Source organism: Rattus norvegicus, chromosome 20, assembly GCF_036323735.1.
Source record: "Rattus norvegicus strain BN/NHsdMcwi chromosome 20, GRCr8, whole genome shotgun sequence".
NCBI lineage: Eukaryota > Metazoa > Chordata > Mammalia > Rodentia > Muridae > Rattus > Rattus norvegicus.
In genome coordinates, this window is record NC_086038.1 from 30,066,685 (window position 1) to 30,084,333 (window position 17,649).

Consider the following 17,649-nt stretch of genomic DNA (forward strand, 5'->3'; position numbering starts at 1 on the left):
CTGAGCATCTGTGTCCCCACAGGTCTAAAATTACTGTGGAAGAAAGCAGGGCTGCTATGGGCTTGCTGATACATTGTATTCATTTGGGTTTGGGTTTTTTGTTTGTTTGTTTGTTTTTTTTTTTTTTTTTGGTTTGGTGGTTTTTTGTTTGTTTTTTGTTTATTTTTTTTTCTTTTTCTTTTTTTCGGAGCTGGGGACCGAACCCAGGGCCTTGCGTTTGCTAGGCAAGCGCTCTACCACTAAGCTAAATCCCCAACCCCTGGTTTGGTGGTTGTTTTTGTTTGTTTGTTTGTTTGTTTGTTTTTGAGACAGGGTCTATATGTATACTCCTGGCCGTCCTGGAGCTAGCTCTGTAGACCAGGCTGGCTTCGAACACACAGAGATCTGCCTGCCTCTGCTTCCTGAGCCCTGGGATTCAAGGTGTGTGCCACAACAGCCTGGCATTACTTTTGTGCTTATTGATTGTGGGAAGGGGACATACCACAGCGTGCTTGTACAGGTCAGAACTTGTAAATATCAGCTTTCTTCATCTACCACGTGGGCATCAGGAACTTAACTCAAATTCCCATAAGTCCTTTACCAGATGAACTATATCCCCAGCCACCCCATTTCAGACGTTGTACTGGAACTTAAATGAGGTCATTACTACCTATATTTTTGCCTTGGGTGTGTTTTGAGGGAGGCCCTAATGTCTTTGGATGAACTGAATGGGTGATAATTTGAAACCTGATTTCTGCATTGTACACATTAGCATTTGGGACCCTGAGCTGTGACAGGAGAGAGTCTGACTCCTGACCATCCAGAGCACTCCTACAGGCTTGTGACACAGGGGACATGATGTAGGGAATCCTGATGAAGTCACATTTTGAGTCCAGGTCTGCATGGTCTACAAGTAGTGGGTGGATGAAGCAAAGTCCTGCTCTAGGGATTCCTCAGGGCAGAAGTGGGCCAGATGCTGCCACCATCAATGAGAATTCCGGAGCTGGAGAGATGGCTCAGCGGTTAAAAGCACTGACTGTTTTTCCAGAGGTCCTGAGTTCAAATCCCAGCAACCACATGGTGGCTCAGAACCATCTGTAATGGGATCCGGTACCTTCTTCTGGTGTGTCTGAAAGACAGCTACAGTGTACTCATATACATGAAATAAACATTTTTTTTAAAAAAACGAGTATTCTACATGTCACCTGATGCAGCCTCCTCACTCATCAGTTCACATACATAATACGCTTTGTTCTTTTTTTAAAGATTTATTTATTTATTTTAAGTGAGTACATACATACATATATACTGTCACTCTCTTCTGTGTCTGAATGTTGCTCCTTTTGTCAGCAGACTTCAGTTCCATCTCATTCACATACCCATCCGTGTGTTGGTAGATTCTAGACTGTTGTGACCAGCTCTCCTGTTTCCTTCATGCAGCAGGATTTAAGTACCTGCCTTTGATTCATTTGAGCCTACATAAGAGTAAGACTGTGACTTATACAGCGATTCTGTCTTTCCGACACCTGATCCAATCTCCCCACCCCCATAACTACTTGCTGGTTTTCAAACAAGGTCTTGTGTAGCCCAGGCTACCCTCAGACCCACTATGTAGCAGAAGGTGACCTTGAACTCCTGATCCTCCAGCCACTACTTCCCGAGTGCTGGGATTACAGGCGTGGGCATCCATGCCCGACCTGGGTCTTCATTTATGAAACTGTTTTTCCACACATGGCTTCAGTATCCTGGTAAGGCCCTGGAGTTCCTCCCCTCGGGGTCCCTGAGCTGAGCCCATTCGTGGTGGTCCATGAACATCATGAAGATGTGTCTATTTCATGTATGTAAGTGCTCTGTCGCTGCCTTCAGACACACGGGAAGAGGGCATCAGATCCCATCACAGATGGTTGTGAGCCACCACGTGGTTGCTGGGAATTGCTGGTCTCTCTGTATACTCCAAGTCTTCCCATTCTAGCTTCCTTCCCAGCCTGCTGGTTCCTATCCCTCTAACCTGTCCCCTCTCTTCCCAGCAGATGTTCCGGTGGAGAAGCTGGCCGCCATGCCAGCTCTGCGCACCATCAACCTGCGTCTCAACCCCCTCAGCGCCGAGGTGCGTGTGATTGCCCCGCCACTCATCAAGTTTGATATGCTCATGACTCCAGAGGATACACGGGCCCCTCTGCCTTAGGACATGGTCCTGTGCTCACTCAGCAAGGGACAAAGGATACTGGCCTGCCACCCTGAGAGGAGGGAGGCCCATGGGAAACCAAGCTAGGAAGCGGGGTGGGTGGGCCAGGCAGCATACAGAGGGAGGGGCACAGCTAAGCCAGGGTGGGGATAGCTTAGCACTGTAGGAGCCCTGGTGCTCCAGAGGGAGGAGGTAGGTGAGGCTAGAGCGAGGCTCAGGGCACTCACAACTGCTGTGCCGACTTGGGTAGGTCTCTTGCTCTCTCTGAGCTTGGTTACTTGGGAGGAGGAAAAATAGTGACAAATCTTTCCTACATGGGACTCTTGAGAGGTTCTGTCCCCACACCAGGAGTTGGATGCCCTCTAAGCTCACGGATGAGCCTTGCTGGCATTTTATGGACCTTGTGATTTGAAGCCTTGTTTCTAGTGGGAGAGCCAGGCACCATCCTGAGGAGACCACCTCCGTTTAATTATCACCTTCTGTGGACTGAACACAGCGACACCTGTCATGTTGCCTGGCCATCGGGCTCCCTGGACTGGTTGGAGCCTGAACCAGGAGTTGGAATGTCTGGATACTGGTTGGGCCCTGCAGCAGGAATGTTTATGAAAGAACCCTTAGACATCTGGCCAGGGTACAGAGGGGCAGCTCCAGGCGGCTCAGTCTACCTTGTCCCAAGACATTGTGTGAAAGACTTTCTACATACTCCCTGAGAATGACCTGGCATGGTTAGGCATTCCCTGCAGGGCCACAGGAGAGGTGGCCCAGAGAAGACAAAGCCATTTGCACTTGTGACTGTCACCCGAGGTCCTTAGGTGACCTCCTTCACCATGGCCTTCCTCGCATGATCTCCCTCTAATGACAACCTGGTTGCCTTGTCCTGGCCCAGTACCACCAACCTCAAGGCTATCACCAAAATGACCTGCCATCTTGATGACCTTTGCCTGTGGTCTAGGGGCTACCAGCTGCCCCAGTATGCCCAGAATGGTGGCATTTCCCAGGAGGTAGCTGGGCCCTTGCCCCTTGATAAGGTCTGTGCTTGGGGCTATCCCTAACCCCCTCAATCTCCGTGTGTCTACCTCCTCCCCTGAGCAGCAGGCCTATCAGCCGCCCCCAGTCCTGGCTGCTCTACACCTTTGTGGAGGACTGTGGAGGTCCCAGGACACAGGCAGGGGTAAGCCACTTTGTCTCCAACATTTTGCTGTTTAGAACTCAAACTATTGTTCAGAGACCCACCACAGAGTTTGTCTGGGTCCCTGTCTCCTCACAGTGACTCTTGGTAAGGTTCCTGGCTCTTGGTAAGGTTGTCATGGGTAACCATAGTGTCACGGCTGTGTATCCTAAAAGAAACCTTGGCCATTTCCTCTCTCATCCCAAGACCAGTCATCCGGGTAAGGAAGTAGACACAGGACCCAAGCAAGGGCTGTGTGCAGGCCAGGCTGGACTGGCTCCTCCCTTCCACCCTCTATCCCTGAGTTGGGGGTTTCACCTTGTCAAGGAAGAGGGTTGTAAGTGCCTGCCAACTCCAAGTGTTGATAGGCTAACACCAGCTTGCTAGAAACACAGCCTCCAGGGGTGTACATGTGTGATCCAGCAGGGGCGGGGGGTGGGGGTTAGACTGTAGCATTGTGGGTTCGAGGCCAGCCTGTGCTGTATAACGAGAGCCTGTCTCAGCACAACAACAGCAGACAAAGTAGAAGAAGAGTGTCAGGCACAGTGGTGCCCTCTTGTAACCCCCGTCCTCCGAAAGTAGGAGCAGAAAGATCAGGAGTTCTAGGCCAACCTTGGCCTAGAGTAAAGGGTCCCTGGGCTATGTGAGACCCCATTTCAGTAAAGGAGAGGGCAAGTACAGTGCACAGCCTCCCACCTCATACTGGCTGTGAGTCGGAGCTGTGTTTCAGCAAACACTGAGGCTGATCCTTCTAGGAATGTCAGTTTGAGCGTCAGCAGAGGGCCTGGGCGACCTGGGCACGTGCAGAGTGAAGGCTGTACCCCTCCTCCACTTCCTTGGATCGGAGCATATGCTCAGCCTCCCCCTAACTCAGCACCGGGAGACCGCTGCACCTCAGATCATGTCCCCATCGTTGTGTCACTCAATGGTCTACCTAGTGATGACAGGTGACGGTTAGCCACGCCCTGTCTTCCCATCCGACCTCTGGTTATTCCTGCATGCCAACTGGGGTTGTTCCTGGAAGTCGTTCTCTACGCTGCCTAGACATTATGATGTGGCCTGTCTAGACAAGCTTGGGCAGTCAGAACCCTCCAGATCCAGGCTCAGAGTGTGAAGAAGCCCTGCGCTGCTTCAGCCTGCAATAAAAGACGCTGTGCTGGTCTCATCCACTGGTGCTTGCTGTATGGTTTGTTTCTTCCTTCCTTACACCCTCCCTCCTTCCCTCCCCCCACCCTCTCTCTTTCCTTTCTGAGTGTATATGTGAGGGATTTGGTTTATTCTCCCAGTACAGACTCCCAGAAATTAGGGCTGGGTGTCACCTGCCCACCTTTAAGGGGAACTGCCCCCTGCAGAAAGCATGCGTTCCAGAGAGCTTGGTTCTCTGAAGGACAGCCACCATGGTCATTAGATCAGTTGGCCGGCCTGCCTGAGTCCTCGAGGAGTGATCTGTGGACTGGGGACGTTCTCTCAGAGGAGGAGTCAGTTCATCAGACCCACATTGTGAGATGCCAGCCACTTTCCCAGCCATTTGTATATGGGCTGGAGAATGTTAACAGTCTCCATCTATATGGCTACAAGAAAGCCATTACCCATGCTGGGCAAGGCCTTTCTGGTGAGGGTTTTGTTTGTTTTTTGTTTTTTGTTTTTGGAAGGGGGGGGTCACCCACACTCCTATAAACAACTCCTCACCCATGCTCTCTGTAAAGAAACCCAATACTACGCATTGGCTCCCCAGATTTAACCTTAGTAGACTCAGACTTTGGGTTGACACTGGTAGAGAGGTAGACATTGCTTATATCTGCCCCAGGGGAGGAATTCTCAAAACCACAAGGTAAAGAAAGCTGCCTTGGGGCAGACACACAAAATGGATGCCTACAGCAGTGCCAGGCTGAGCAGTGAGGTGGACTTGGGCTCGGAGGGGACTGTATTGTGGGAAGGGAAGGATGAACAGCTCACAATTGGCTCTTACTTGCGCCGGACACGTTGTCACCCACTCCTCCCAGTCCCTGGTTCTGTGAGGAGAGTCATAGACTGGGCGAGCTGGAGGCTGGTTAAAAGTGCAGCGGCTCCACTCATTCCCGATGCAGAGCTGAAGCTCAGGCTGGTGCTGCACAAAGAAATCCTCCTGGCGGCTTTGATGTCCCAGCTGGAGAGCCCATGTTCTGGTTTCAGGCCTTGGTTTCTTTGGTTTTTGTGTGGTTTTTTTTGTTGTTGTTGTTGTTATTTTTGTTGTTTTTCTAAGGGTTGGATTGGCCAACTCGAATTTACTTTGAATTGTAAAGCCAGATGTACCACAGTTTCTTATTGAATAGACACAGGGTTCTCAGCAGGCACCAGACTCATCGTGGCTGTTCACGTGTTTATCTCTTGGTGCCGTCTTAGCAGCTGTGTGGTTTCCAGAAATCCCTGCCTCTCTCCAAGCCTTGGTTCCCAGCTGCAAAATGAAGGGGCTGTGCGAGGAGGTTGCTGAACAGCTCGCTGGAACTCCCGTGATCCCTGTGTCTTGGACCCCTAAGTGTTCTGCTATTAAATGCCCTCTGCAAACCAGGCCTTTCCTGTCAACCAGCTTTTAGGACTTCTGACTTGTTGGCCGACAGAAAAGCCTCCCTCCCGTTCCTGTAGAGAGTTTCCTCTGAGCCGTTTGAGACTGGATTTTAGGCAGGGTTTTCCATGCAGACAGAAAGCCTTGGCCAAGACAGTGCAGTCGAGACGGGTAGACTGGACATGCGCTGGGCGGTGATGGTGTACATCTTTAATTCCAGCAGAGGCAGGTGGATTTCTGAGTTCTAGGCCAGCCTGATCTATAGAGCGAGTTCCAGGACAGCCAGGACTATGCAGAGAAACTCTGTCTTGAAAAACAAACAAAAAAGTCTCCTAGGGCTTCTTTCCCCCTGTGCCCTTGCACATTTACCTGCCTCCCCACTCCCTGGTGTGTGTGTGTGTGTGTGTGTGTGTGTGTGTGTGTGTGTGTGTGTGTTAAAAGGGGATTTCTGGTGGGTTTTATTTATTTACTTTGTAATTTGTGATTTAATGTGCATTGGTGTTTTGCTTGAATGCATGTCTATGTGAAGGTGTCAGATCCCCTAGAACTGGAGTTACAGACAGTTGAGGGCTGCCATGTGGGTGCTGGGAATTGAACCCAGGACCTGTGGAAGAGCAGCCAGTGCTCTTAACCACTGAGCCATCTCTCTAGTCTTGTTGTCTTTGTTTTTAATTTTATTTATTGTTTTGAGACAAGGTCTCACATAGCCCAGTGGGCCTGGACCCCAATATGAAGCCTTGAGTTTCCAGTCCTCCTTACATCTCCCTAGTGCTGGGACTGTCAGCACGTGCTACCATGCCTGGTTTATATCCTCCTGGGGATAGAACCCGGGACTGTCAGCACGTGCTACCATGCCTGGTTTATAATCCTACTAGGGATAGAACCCGGGACTGTCAGCACGTGCTACCATGCCTGGTTTATATCCTACTGGGGGGACTGTCAGCACGTGCTACCATGCCTGGTTTATATCCTACTGGGGATAGAACCCGGGACTGTCAGCACGTGCTACCATGCCTGGTTTATAATCCTACTGTTCCTGTTAAGCAAGCATTCCACTAACTGAGCACGTGGACAGCTCTTTTTCATTTTTTTCTTCTTTGTTTCTGAGACAGAAATCCCACTATGTAGCCCAGAATAGCCTCAAATGCAAGATCCTCCTGCTTCAGCCTCCCAAGGGCTGGAATTAAAGATGTGCCTTTTAGCTAGTGTGTACCACCCAGCACTCAGGAGGCAGAGGCAGGTAGATATATATGAGTGAATTTGAGGTTTATAGAGTGAGTTCCAGGACAGCCAGGTCTACAAAGAGAAACCCTGTCTTGAAACACACACACACACACACACACACACACACACACACACACACATACACACACTCTGATATTTTATCCCTAGGGAATCGGGACCCTCTCCTTAATCAAACAGTACAGACTAGGATGGAGAGACCCACACTCATTCAGTATGTGACATCCTCTAAGGGCAGATACCCACTGTCATTCACTGTATAGTGTATGCTAACCCAACATCCATCCTGTCAAAGATCCTCACTGGTGTTGAAGGACTTGCACAAGGTCTGGGCTGGCTTGGCATGTGTACTCCTTCTCTCCAAGCAGGGTTGGAAGTGTGTTCTGAGACGCCCAGCAGAGTTGGTAAGTGTGCAGGAGAAGGCTTGGCATCGAGCCAAACAGTGCCCTCTGGGGCAGCTCTTCTGTGGAGGAGATGCCAGGCACCTCCAGTGGGAGACTCAGTCTTTCCCCTGGCTGGAAATGCCTAGGGGCCTTTGGGGCAAAGGAAGCCATTGAGTAGCTGTCCTCTTCCAAAGGCTCAAAATTCTTAGGGTGGGGGAAAGGGATCTCTGGATGGTGCGGATGTGGCCCTGGGAATCAGACCCTGCACTGCGGACTTCTGCAGTGTATGGTTTTTGTTTGTTTGTTTGTTTTTTTATTCTTTTTTTTTTTCAGAGCTGGGGACCGAACTCAGGGCCTTGCGCTTCCTAGGCAAGCGCTCTACCACTGAGCTAAATCCCCAACCCCTGCAGTGTATATTTAATGGAGGAGAGAGGTTTCCTTTACAGAGTGGGGCTGGGGTAGCTACAGAGAGCCTGAGCTTCAGGCAGGAGTGGGATGTCTTCCCGGAGCCTGGAAACAGCCTCTGAGGAACATTTCATTCTAAAAGCATCCAAATGCTTATTAGCAAGCCCTCCCCAAGGAAGCAGGTCAGCGGTGTTCTCTGCATTTATAACTGACAATAGAGGGCTCAGATGGCTGGCTCCATCCAGCTGCAGCTGGATAGAAGCCACCAGAGAGATAGAGAAGCACAGGGAAGTCCACAACCGGCCACAGAACCCAAGCAGGGAGCTAGAAACCTGGGTATTCTCTTCACAGAATGGTCCCCTGTGCATCCTCTCTTGGGAACTCAGCATCCACATCTCTACAGCGTGAGAGGTGTGGGTAAGAGAGAGCATCTCACAGCCTAGGTATATGGAGACTTCTGAGAGGCTGGGGGCAGCATGAGGAAGCCTGTTCCCAGGCTGGGGTTCACACTCTAGATTGTGACAATGGGGGCTTTTGTGGAGGGCGCTGAGCCAAGAAGGGCTCAGATACATCTCTCTAAGGCATCTCCTCACAAGTTATAGAGGACCAGGACATTAATCTGAGATGGCAGGGGAGGGGACAGTCCACAGGCTTCCTAGAGCTTAGGTAGCTGAGGTCCTCCATAAGCCACCAACCGACCTGGACCCTCTGATACAGTTCCTCATACTGTGGTGACTCCCAACCATAAAATTATTTTTGTTGCTACTTCATAGCTGTAATTTTTGCTACAGTGAGGAATTGTAGTGTAAATATTCTTGGAGACAGATTTGTGAAAAGGGTTGCAACCCACTAGTTTGAGGACCAGTTCTTCCAACTGGGAGCTTTCTGGTGATATGTGACTTCGACTGCATGCTCCATTGTCTTTCAGCCTGTCTCTTCATTTCTGTAGCCCAGGCTAGCCTAAAAGCTGTCATCCTCCTGCCTCCTATGTGCCGAGATCACAGGCATGCACTACAGTGCCCTACTTGTATCTTCTATACAACACAACAGACTGTTAACTACCTTCCCTGTTGTGGGGGCCACTAACTCGGACAGTAACTGGAGACTCGAGTAGCCACAGACAGTGTCTTTATTTTACCTCATTTTTTAAATGTAATTTTATTCCTGAGACAAGGCCTCATGTAGTCCAGACTGACCTCAAAACTCCTTGACCTCCAACTTTAAAGAAATCATTTATTTCCTGTGAATGGGGGTTTTGCATTCACCAATGTCCGTGTGTCGTCACCCATCTAGTGCCTGCAGAGTCTTGAAGAGGGTGTAGGATCCCTGGGGACAAGAGTTATACAGATGGTTCTGGGTTATCACTTAGGTGCTGGAAATTCAACCTGAGTGCTCTGGTAGGGTGGCCAGCATTCTGACCTGCTGAGCTAAACCTCCAGCCCTTCGTTGATTACTCGGGTTGGGTACAAATCTTAGTAAATCTTAATGTAAACTTTTTGATTCGTATATAATAAGAGAACCCCAGCCTGTCATAGTGGCTGGTACCTAGAGACCCAGCACATAGGAGGCTAAGCCAGGAAGATTATCTTAGGAGGAATTTAGGGCTAGCCTGGACCAAACAAACAACAACAACAACAACAAAAAAAAAAAAAAAAAGAGGAAGGAGTGGAGGAGAGAAGGGAGGAGGTGGAGAGGTAAAGTTTGTTCTAATTACTCTTCCTGGTGCTGTGACTAAGTAATTAACAAAAGAAACTTAAGGAAGGTGTCTTAGTCAGGGGGTTCTATTCCTGCACAAACATCATGACCAAGAAGCAAGTTGGGGAGGAAAGGGTTTATTCAGCTTACACTTCCACATTGCTGTTCATCACCAAAGGAAGTCAGGACTGGAACTCAAGCAGGGCAGTCAGGAAGCAGGAGCTGATGCAGAGGCCATGGAGGGATGTTTCTTACAGGTTTGCTTCCCCTGGCTTGCTCAACTTGCTCTCTTATAGAACCCAAGACCACCAGCCCAGGGACGGCACCACCCACAATGGGCTGGGCCCTCCTACCTTGATCACTAATTGAGAAAATGCCTTACAGCTGGGTCTCATGAAGGCGTTTCCTCAACTGAGACTCCTTTGTCTGTGATAACACCAGCTTGGGTCAAGTTGACACACAAAACCAACCAGTACAGAAAGGTTCCTTGGCTCCCTTTTTGGTCCAGGCCATCGCATGGGGAAGGCTACAAGAATGTAAGGTCACACCATGTCTGTGGTCAGGAAGAACAGAAACTGGCTGCTTAGTTCTTTTTCTTTTCTTCCATTTTTAGTTCAGCCACGCCATTTCAGAGTAAGATAAGTTTCTCTGGAAGCATCCTTATAGATATGCCCAGGGTGTGTCCTCTAGTGATTCCAAATCCAGTGAAGTTGGCAACGGAAGTTAACTATCACCATTAAGAAGATGGCTCAGAAAAAAAAAATAAAAATAAAGAAATAAAGAAATAAAGAAAAGGGCTGGAGAGATGGCTCAGTGGTTAAGAGCACCCGACTGTTCTTCCAAAGGTCATGAGTTCAATTCCCAGCAACCACATGGTGGCTCACACCCATCTGTAAAGAGATCTGATGCCCTCTTCTGGTGTGTCTGAAGACAGCTACAGTGTACTTATATATAATAAATGAATAAATCTTTAAAAAAAAAAAGAAGAAGAAGATGGCTCAGCGGTTAAGAGCACTGACTGCTCTTCCAGAGTTCATGAGTTCAATTCCCAGTAACCACATGGTGACTCACCACCATCTGTAATGGGATCCGATGTCCTCTTCTAGTGTGTCTGAAGTCAGCTACAGTGTACTCACATACATAAAATAAATAAATAAATCTTTAAAAAAAGAAGTGGAGGAAGAAGACATGAGGAGGAAGAGGATGGAGAAGGTGGGGAAGAGGAGAGGAAAGTAAGAGAAAGAAGGAAGGGGTTGGGGATTTAACTCAGTGGTAGAGCACTTGCCTAGCAAGCGCAAGGCCCTGGGTTCGGTCCTCAGCTCCGGGGGTGAAAAAAAAAAAAAAAAAGGTGCACATGCCCAACTTCCGAGTCTGTCTGTCTGGCAGCTCAGGTGGCCTTGGGATTTGTCACGTGTGATTCTTTTTGTTTTTTTTTGTTTTGTTTTGTTTTGTTTTTGGTTCTTTTTTTCGGAGCTGGGGACTGAACCCAGGGCCTTGCGCTTCCTAGGCAAGCGCTCTACCACTGAGCTAAATCCCCAACCCCTTTTTGTTTGTTTTTAATACAGGGTTTCTCTGTGTATCCCTAGCTTCCCTGGACTTTGCTCTGCTGACCAGACTGGCCTCAAACTTACAGAGATCCCGCCTCTGCCTCCAGAGTGCTAGGGTGAAAGGTGTGCCCTACCACGCACGCCCAGCGTCCCCATGTGGTTCTTAGAACCACTCCTGAGACCTGACACTGCCCCAGGCGCAACTCCTGATCTCAAAGTTTTCTGAGTGGAAGGTGTCAGTTACACATCACCCACTCTGTGAACTGTGTGGTGAGTTAGGCCCTCAGAGCTCGCCCTGGAAGGTCCCCTATCCTATGGGGTCCCCCACTGACAGGAAATAGGGCGCACAGGTGCCTCTGCTTGCAGGAATCTGGTTTCGCTCATGTGGAATGCCATGGCCTCTAGCTGGGTCTCTCACAGCCACCTCATCACATGGCCTCATCAGCCAGCCTCAGAAGCCTGGTGCAGGTGTTTGTAGACTGACCGGCTTTTTGTTCTTTGAGACGTGGTTCTGATGCTGTAGCCCCGGCTGGCGTCCGCATCACAGCAATCCCCTTGTGCCTCCCAGATGCGGAGTTCACAGCCGTGTAAGCTTCTGAATTATGAAGAAAGGTTCCCTCCCCATCAGCGTCCAGATGTCCTGTGGATATATGTCCTGCAGCTCTTTGTGGCAACAAGAGGCTACGTTCTTGTCATAACACTGAGGACTTTTGCTCACGACGGTGGGCATTAAGTGGCTGTGAGAGGCAATCTCAGGGCATGGCCGGTGTGTAACATTGATGTCCCCACCTGTGTTGTGGAAACTGCTCTCATGATTAGAGGGGGAAGCAAACGTTTAGAGGGGGCCTTTTCCCAGGATCAGGCCATCTGAAGAAAGCCATTGGTCACTTTTATGCAAGCAGGCCTCCTGTGTGAGGCCCAGGCTCACACCAAAGACACCAGACCAGCAGAAGCAAAAGAGGCTGTCCTAAAGCCCTGGTTCCAGTGCTTCCGGGTCATGCGCTTACCCCTTCATCCCTGTCTGCTGGTAGAGGGGGGATGCTGCTATAACAAACAAGGACACACAAGTCCCTTGGGGACAGGGAGCTGGAGAGAGGGCTGAGTGGTTAGGAACACTCCTTGCTCTTGAAGAGGCCTGAGGTGGAATTCCAAGCACCCATCTGATGGGTCCTAACCATCCATGACTCCCATCTCAGGTGCTCAGATGCTCTCTTCAGACTTCCTCAGGTACCAGGCACATACACGATAGGATACATAGGATACACATGTATGTACATACCTACATATGGGCAAGTAAGACACTTAAAATTTAAAAATCTAAAACAGGTCCCTTCCTGGGACACCTGGATGTTAAGAATTCCTCTCTCTCTCTCTCTCTCTCTCTCTCTCTCTCTCTCTCTCTCTCCCTCCCTCTTCTCTCTCTCTCTCTCTCTCTCTCTCTCTCTCTCTCTCTCTCTCTCTCTCTCTGACAGGGTTTCTCTTTATAGCCCAGGCAGACCTGGCCCTCTCTTTGCAGACCATGCTGGCCTTGAACTCAGAGATTCACTCTTGAGTTCTGGGATTAAACCTACTTATCACCACACCCAGTGCAGTGTCACCTTTCTTAGGGATGGGTCTGACCTGCTTGGCCCCGAGAGCCCAGCAGAGCATAAAAGCATGGTCTTGCTGTTTGAGAGCATTTTCTCTCAAACCTACCTCTTTCTTATCTGAAACCTGCCCTGTTGTGGATTTGGTCTAATGCCTGTATTATGTTAATTGGGTCCCCCAAATTGCACGGGAATCTGCCGCACATAAGCTGCTGAGGGTCCCTGGCCCCAGTTGGTTTTGACTGGTTAATGAAGTTGCTGGCGGACAGTGACTGGTCAGGGAGACAGAGGCCGGACTTTAGGATTCCTGAGCAAGGGACCCAGGGGAGGAGGAAGGAGCTAGAGCTGCCCTACAGGGAAAGGAGTAGCAGCCACGCCTGAGAAGTAAAGGATGGAGAGACAGCCAACTTGTAAGAGCCGGGAAGAGCACTCCAGGCATGCCCCTGCCTCCACTGGGTCTAGGGCAACAAAGATGGAGTATAGATTTTTAGTAAGTAATAACTCAGGAGTATCGGAAAAGAGGTGTTAGCCACGTGGAGGTTTGGGAGTGACCCAGCCATTAAGCTGTTTAAGACAGCATATTAAAATGTTAGTCTGCGTGTGCGTGTGTGCATGCGTCTCTCTGTCTGTCTTTCATTTGGGAACCCAGAACACTGGGGTGGGTAGTGAAGCCCATGCTGCCACCACCGGGTCGATTTGAGTAGAGATTAACTGGCAACTGCAACACTGCCTTTCCTGACCGTGGCTCCTCTTCCAGGACTCTCCTGAGGTAAATGGCAACTCTCCCATCCCTTGGCTTTCTGAAAAGGGACGAGCACATTTCAAGCAAAGTGTAGCTTCAAAGCAAGATTCTAGGGGTCCGACAGTGCTGTGTTTCGGAAAACCAACAATGCAAACCCTCTGGTCCTACACTGTGCTATCTCCCAGCATGCACTATTCTTCTGTCATCTTATATACAGCCACCCCATCCCAGAAACCTCTGGCCCAGAAAATAAAAGCAACAAATATGTTATTCAACTCAGGAAATCTCAGAATCACTTAAAGGAGGTTTCAGACTGTGTTAGCAGCAACAAAAAAAATGCTAAATCTCTTTGAATCCTTTGCCCCTAATCACTCTCTTACCATGTGCGCCCATCTTTGTTGTCCGTCCTGGCTGTCCTGGAACTCTCTCTACAGAGCAGGCTGGCTTTGAACTCACAGAGATCCACTACCTACCTCTGCTTCCCACCAGTGACACCACTATCCTGATGGAATCTTTATCTTGGACTTAGCGGCTCCCAGAACACGATGAAATATATCTCCATTGTGAAGATGTGCAGCCTGTGACATTTTCTTACAGGAGTCTGTGGAGAGAACAAAAGAGGGAGAGGATCATAGAGCTGTGGGGAAGTCGGACAGAGAGAGGGACAGGACTGCAGTGTCACTGTCACAGGCAAGGGCCTCACTCTGCTGTGTGTGACTTGCCAGGGAGCTTCACATACCTCCGATCTCCCTACCACCTCAGACTTTCCGATTTATTTGGAATAAGTGTGATCTGAGTGAGGGAGAAGATGGCCGTTAGAATCTTCTAGATGATTCCAAAGTAAGTTCAGGGGAAGTTTAGGCACCACCAGCCAAAGAGTTGTGTAAACTTGAGAGCAGAGAGCAGTGGATGGGGTGAGGGGTGGGTGATGGGCAGGTGAGAGGGGTGGGCAGGGAGACCACGCAGGGGCACAGCATAGGGGCAGGTAGAGGAATGGAGAGGAGCTCAGTGAGAGGCACGTTCAGTGGTGGGAGGGAGAGGCAGGATTAGAGGTGGAGAAGTGGACCAGATAGGGCCATGAAGAGGTGCTCAGGTTTACATCAGTTGGTACCTAGAAGCCTCAAGGAGATGAGGGGTGGGTGTCACAGTGACATTCACTATTTCGGAGGATCAAGGGTGTTCATCTGGTGAGTGAACCACTGTTAAGACATCTTTGGTTGGTTTTGTTTGCTGTTTTTAGAGACTGGGGTTTCACCTTGTAGCCACGGCTGGCCTGGAACTTGCTATGTAGACCAGGGTGGCCTTGAAGTCAGAGGTCTGACTGCCTCTGCCTAAGTGCTGGGATTTTGTTGTTTTTTGTTTGTTTGTTTTTTCTTTTCTTTCTTTTCTTTTTTTTTTTTTTCAAGACAGGGTTAGTCTGTGTAATCTTGGCTGTCCTGGAACTCTTTCTGTAGACCAGGCTGGTCTTGAACTCTGAGACCCACCTTTCTCTGTCTGAGTGCTGGGACTCAGTATGCACCACCGTGCCCAGCTAATTGCTGGTACTTAAAGACACCTCCCCACCCCCCACCCCCCGTGTGATTCTAATTTGAGGGATGAATTCTAATTTGAGAGTGCTGGTTTCTAGATACTTCAGAAGTTACAAAAGAGAACAAAACTTAGACTCCTGAAAAGGGGGAGTGGTCCGTTCACTTTCTTCTTTCCAATGGCAGATGTAAAATGTTGTCTTCTGGCTATCTGACAGGGTCTGAAGATGGTCAAGGCAGTGTTCTTCAGTCTGCTGGGCAGAAATGTACACACTTGCTTCTCTCAGAACCACTTTACAGATGCAGAAACTCAGGCTCAGGGCAGATACTTGCCCAAGCCTGGTCTATTTGATTCAGTAGCCAGGGTCATCCATCAGACATCTTGTCCCCGTTCACTGGGGAGAGCTCACCGACTTCTCTCTAAGGGTCCCTCCTGTGTAGTGACGGCGACTTCTTGGCCTCTTCAGAGAGACAGTCCTGGCTATCGTGGTGGCGAGTGCGGGGCAAGCTGGGCTCAAGCCACGTAAAGAGTGGGGACAGAGGTTGGTGTGTGTCCGCCAGGGCTACGGCGGGCACCGCCCGCACTTTGGAGGGTGCGGGGTCCTGGGAGAGTTTGCGGGGGAGGTGCACGGGGCGCCCTCGCTCGGCCGCACAGGTGTGCCGGGTGCCATGGAGACGGCGCGGCGCCAGCCCCCCTCCTTCCCTCCGGCCGGGGAGGCGCGGGGCGGGCGGCAGAGTCCGGCGGACCGCTGCGCTGTGAGGGCGCTGCACCCCGGACCCCAGGGAGTGAACGCCCCCTGCCCGCCTGCGAGTGACGGGTGAAGCAGGAACGAGGGTAACCCACCCAGACCCCAGACCCTTCCTGGGCCCCAGTCTACCCGCTTGAAGGTGCCCGCCTCCTTTGGAGAGTGTCCCGGAGCAGACAGTATGGAGGGTAAGTGGCACTAGAGTAGGGGGTCAGGGTTGGGTGGGCTATAGACCCAGGAGCCGGGACAGGGGCGGGGATGGGAGCAGGCAGGGAGAAGAGACACTGACCACCTTGGCTGCCAGAGACAGACACTGATACTCGTGTGTTTGTGTGACAGACAAACACACACACACACACACACACACACACACACACACACACACACAAAGATGCAAAGACCCTGAGTGAGGGTCAGAGATCGATCTGAGGGTGCCTCTGTATTCATGGGGTTGGAAGAGGGGAAAGACTTCTGTATGTGTGTGTGTGCGTGAAAGAGACAGAAATAGAGAAACACTGAGAGATACAGGGAGTGAAAGACCCAGAGAAATGACAGAGTGATGTGCGGGTGCTTCTGTGTCCAGATTATGTGTGTATGTGTGTGACGAGTTGCGGGGACGTCTGCGCCTGGAGTGCATGTGCATGTGTGTGCATGCATGTGCACACCATCTCTAATCTGTAAACAGAGGCTGTTTTATGACCAGGTGGGGATAGTTTAGGTACTGGCTTTAGAGAAGTGCTGCCAATTTAACTGGCTTGCTGGGCTGGGGAGAGGGATGGAATCCAAGAGGAGGTGGCCTCCATGATTTGCCTAGGAAAGGACGTAAACTCAGAGCCTGAGAGGAAGGAGAATCTAAGGCTTAGCCTGCTGGCTTTGGTTGTATCAGGTGAGGGTCCAGACCCCTCTCTGTGTCCACATAGATAAAGGGAATTACATTTAAGAAACTAAAGGACCCGAGGCTGGTCCACTGACTTGCTGGGTGTCTCCGACATGGTGCTATGCCTTTCTGTGCTGATGTCTATCCAGCCAGGGACCAGAGGAACTTACATGCATGGCGGGGTGGGGGAGGTGGGGGGGAGGTTGCGAAGATAAAATAGGACTAGATGTATTGAACATATTCATATCAGTAAGTAGGAGCTATTGAAAGCTTTGGGATTCCAGTGAGTAATTGCAAGGGGTCACCATTGGAAATTAAAAGGGGGGGGGTTCTTATAGGAAACCTTGTGAGGTGCACTGTCAGCTTTCCAATGAGCTAGGCTTTGAAAAGCCCATACACACAAAGAGATTCAGGAGGAACGCACAGCCCAGAACAGTAGGATCTATAAGAATGAAGGTTAGCAACGTGCTGAAGCCCCAGTGAACAGAGACAGGCAAAGAGTACTGTGAAAAGAAGATCCACTCAGGGTTCGGGGTTCTGGGACAAGGGACAGACAATTTTGCTTCATCCTGAGCTGAGCAGAAGACCAATGCCCCGGAGGAGTGAGTGTAGTGGACAGAAAGCATTGAGCCACCTGCAGTGAGCTCACCTTCAAAACCAGGACATATGGCATCCCGGGGACCTGGAGACAAGTGTAGATCCAGTCGTTGCTGTAGAGGAAATTACAGCAAATGAAAGAAAAAAAAGGGGGGGTGTGGGGGAAGCCCTGAAGATGGGCACATGTTCTGATTTTCAAAAAGGGTAGAAGGATCACTTCTGAAGACCACTAAACTCCTCAAATGAAATGCTGGCCCCTTAGTATGCCAGAGAAAATTATTGAATGGGGAGTGAGCATTTGCAAGAAGTCGTTTGGTGCTTTGCAGAGGAAGCCATTCTGTCCTCCTACAGAGACCTGAGTCTGTGTTCACCCAGATACTGTAAACTAAATGAACTAAGTCAAAGATAAGGTACGTCTGCAGTGACAAG

At 50.0% G+C, this 17,649-nt stretch overlaps 2 protein-coding genes across 5 annotated transcripts in view; both read left to right on the plus strand.

Moving 5' to 3' along the window:
* Lrrc20 (leucine rich repeat containing 20) overlaps positions 1 to 4,501 on the plus strand; it is a 105,513-nt gene extending 101,012 nt beyond the window's left edge. For 2 of the 4 annotated variants that reach the window (XM_006256465.3, XM_039099014.2), the window contains exon 5: positions 2,007 to 4,501. In XM_006256465.3, coding sequence (XP_006256527.1) covers positions 2,007 to 2,164 — 158 coding nt within the window. In that variant the 3' untranslated portion in view covers positions 2,165 to 4,501. The remainder of the gene's footprint in view (positions 1 to 2,006) is intronic. The other 2 variants (NM_001109171.1, XM_063279468.1) reach the window with 2 other exon arrangements.
* An 11,418-nt stretch (positions 4,502 to 15,919) lies between these two features.
* The window catches only part of Npffr1 (neuropeptide FF receptor 1), a 34,149-nt gene continuing 32,419 nt past the window's right edge, over positions 15,920 to 17,649 (plus strand). Inside the window, exon 1 of the mRNA NM_022291.2 lies at positions 15,920 to 15,934. Within this exon, the coding sequence (NP_071627.2) occupies positions 15,928 to 15,934 (7 nt within the window). The 5' untranslated portion in view covers positions 15,920 to 15,927. The remainder of the gene's footprint in view (positions 15,935 to 17,649) is intronic.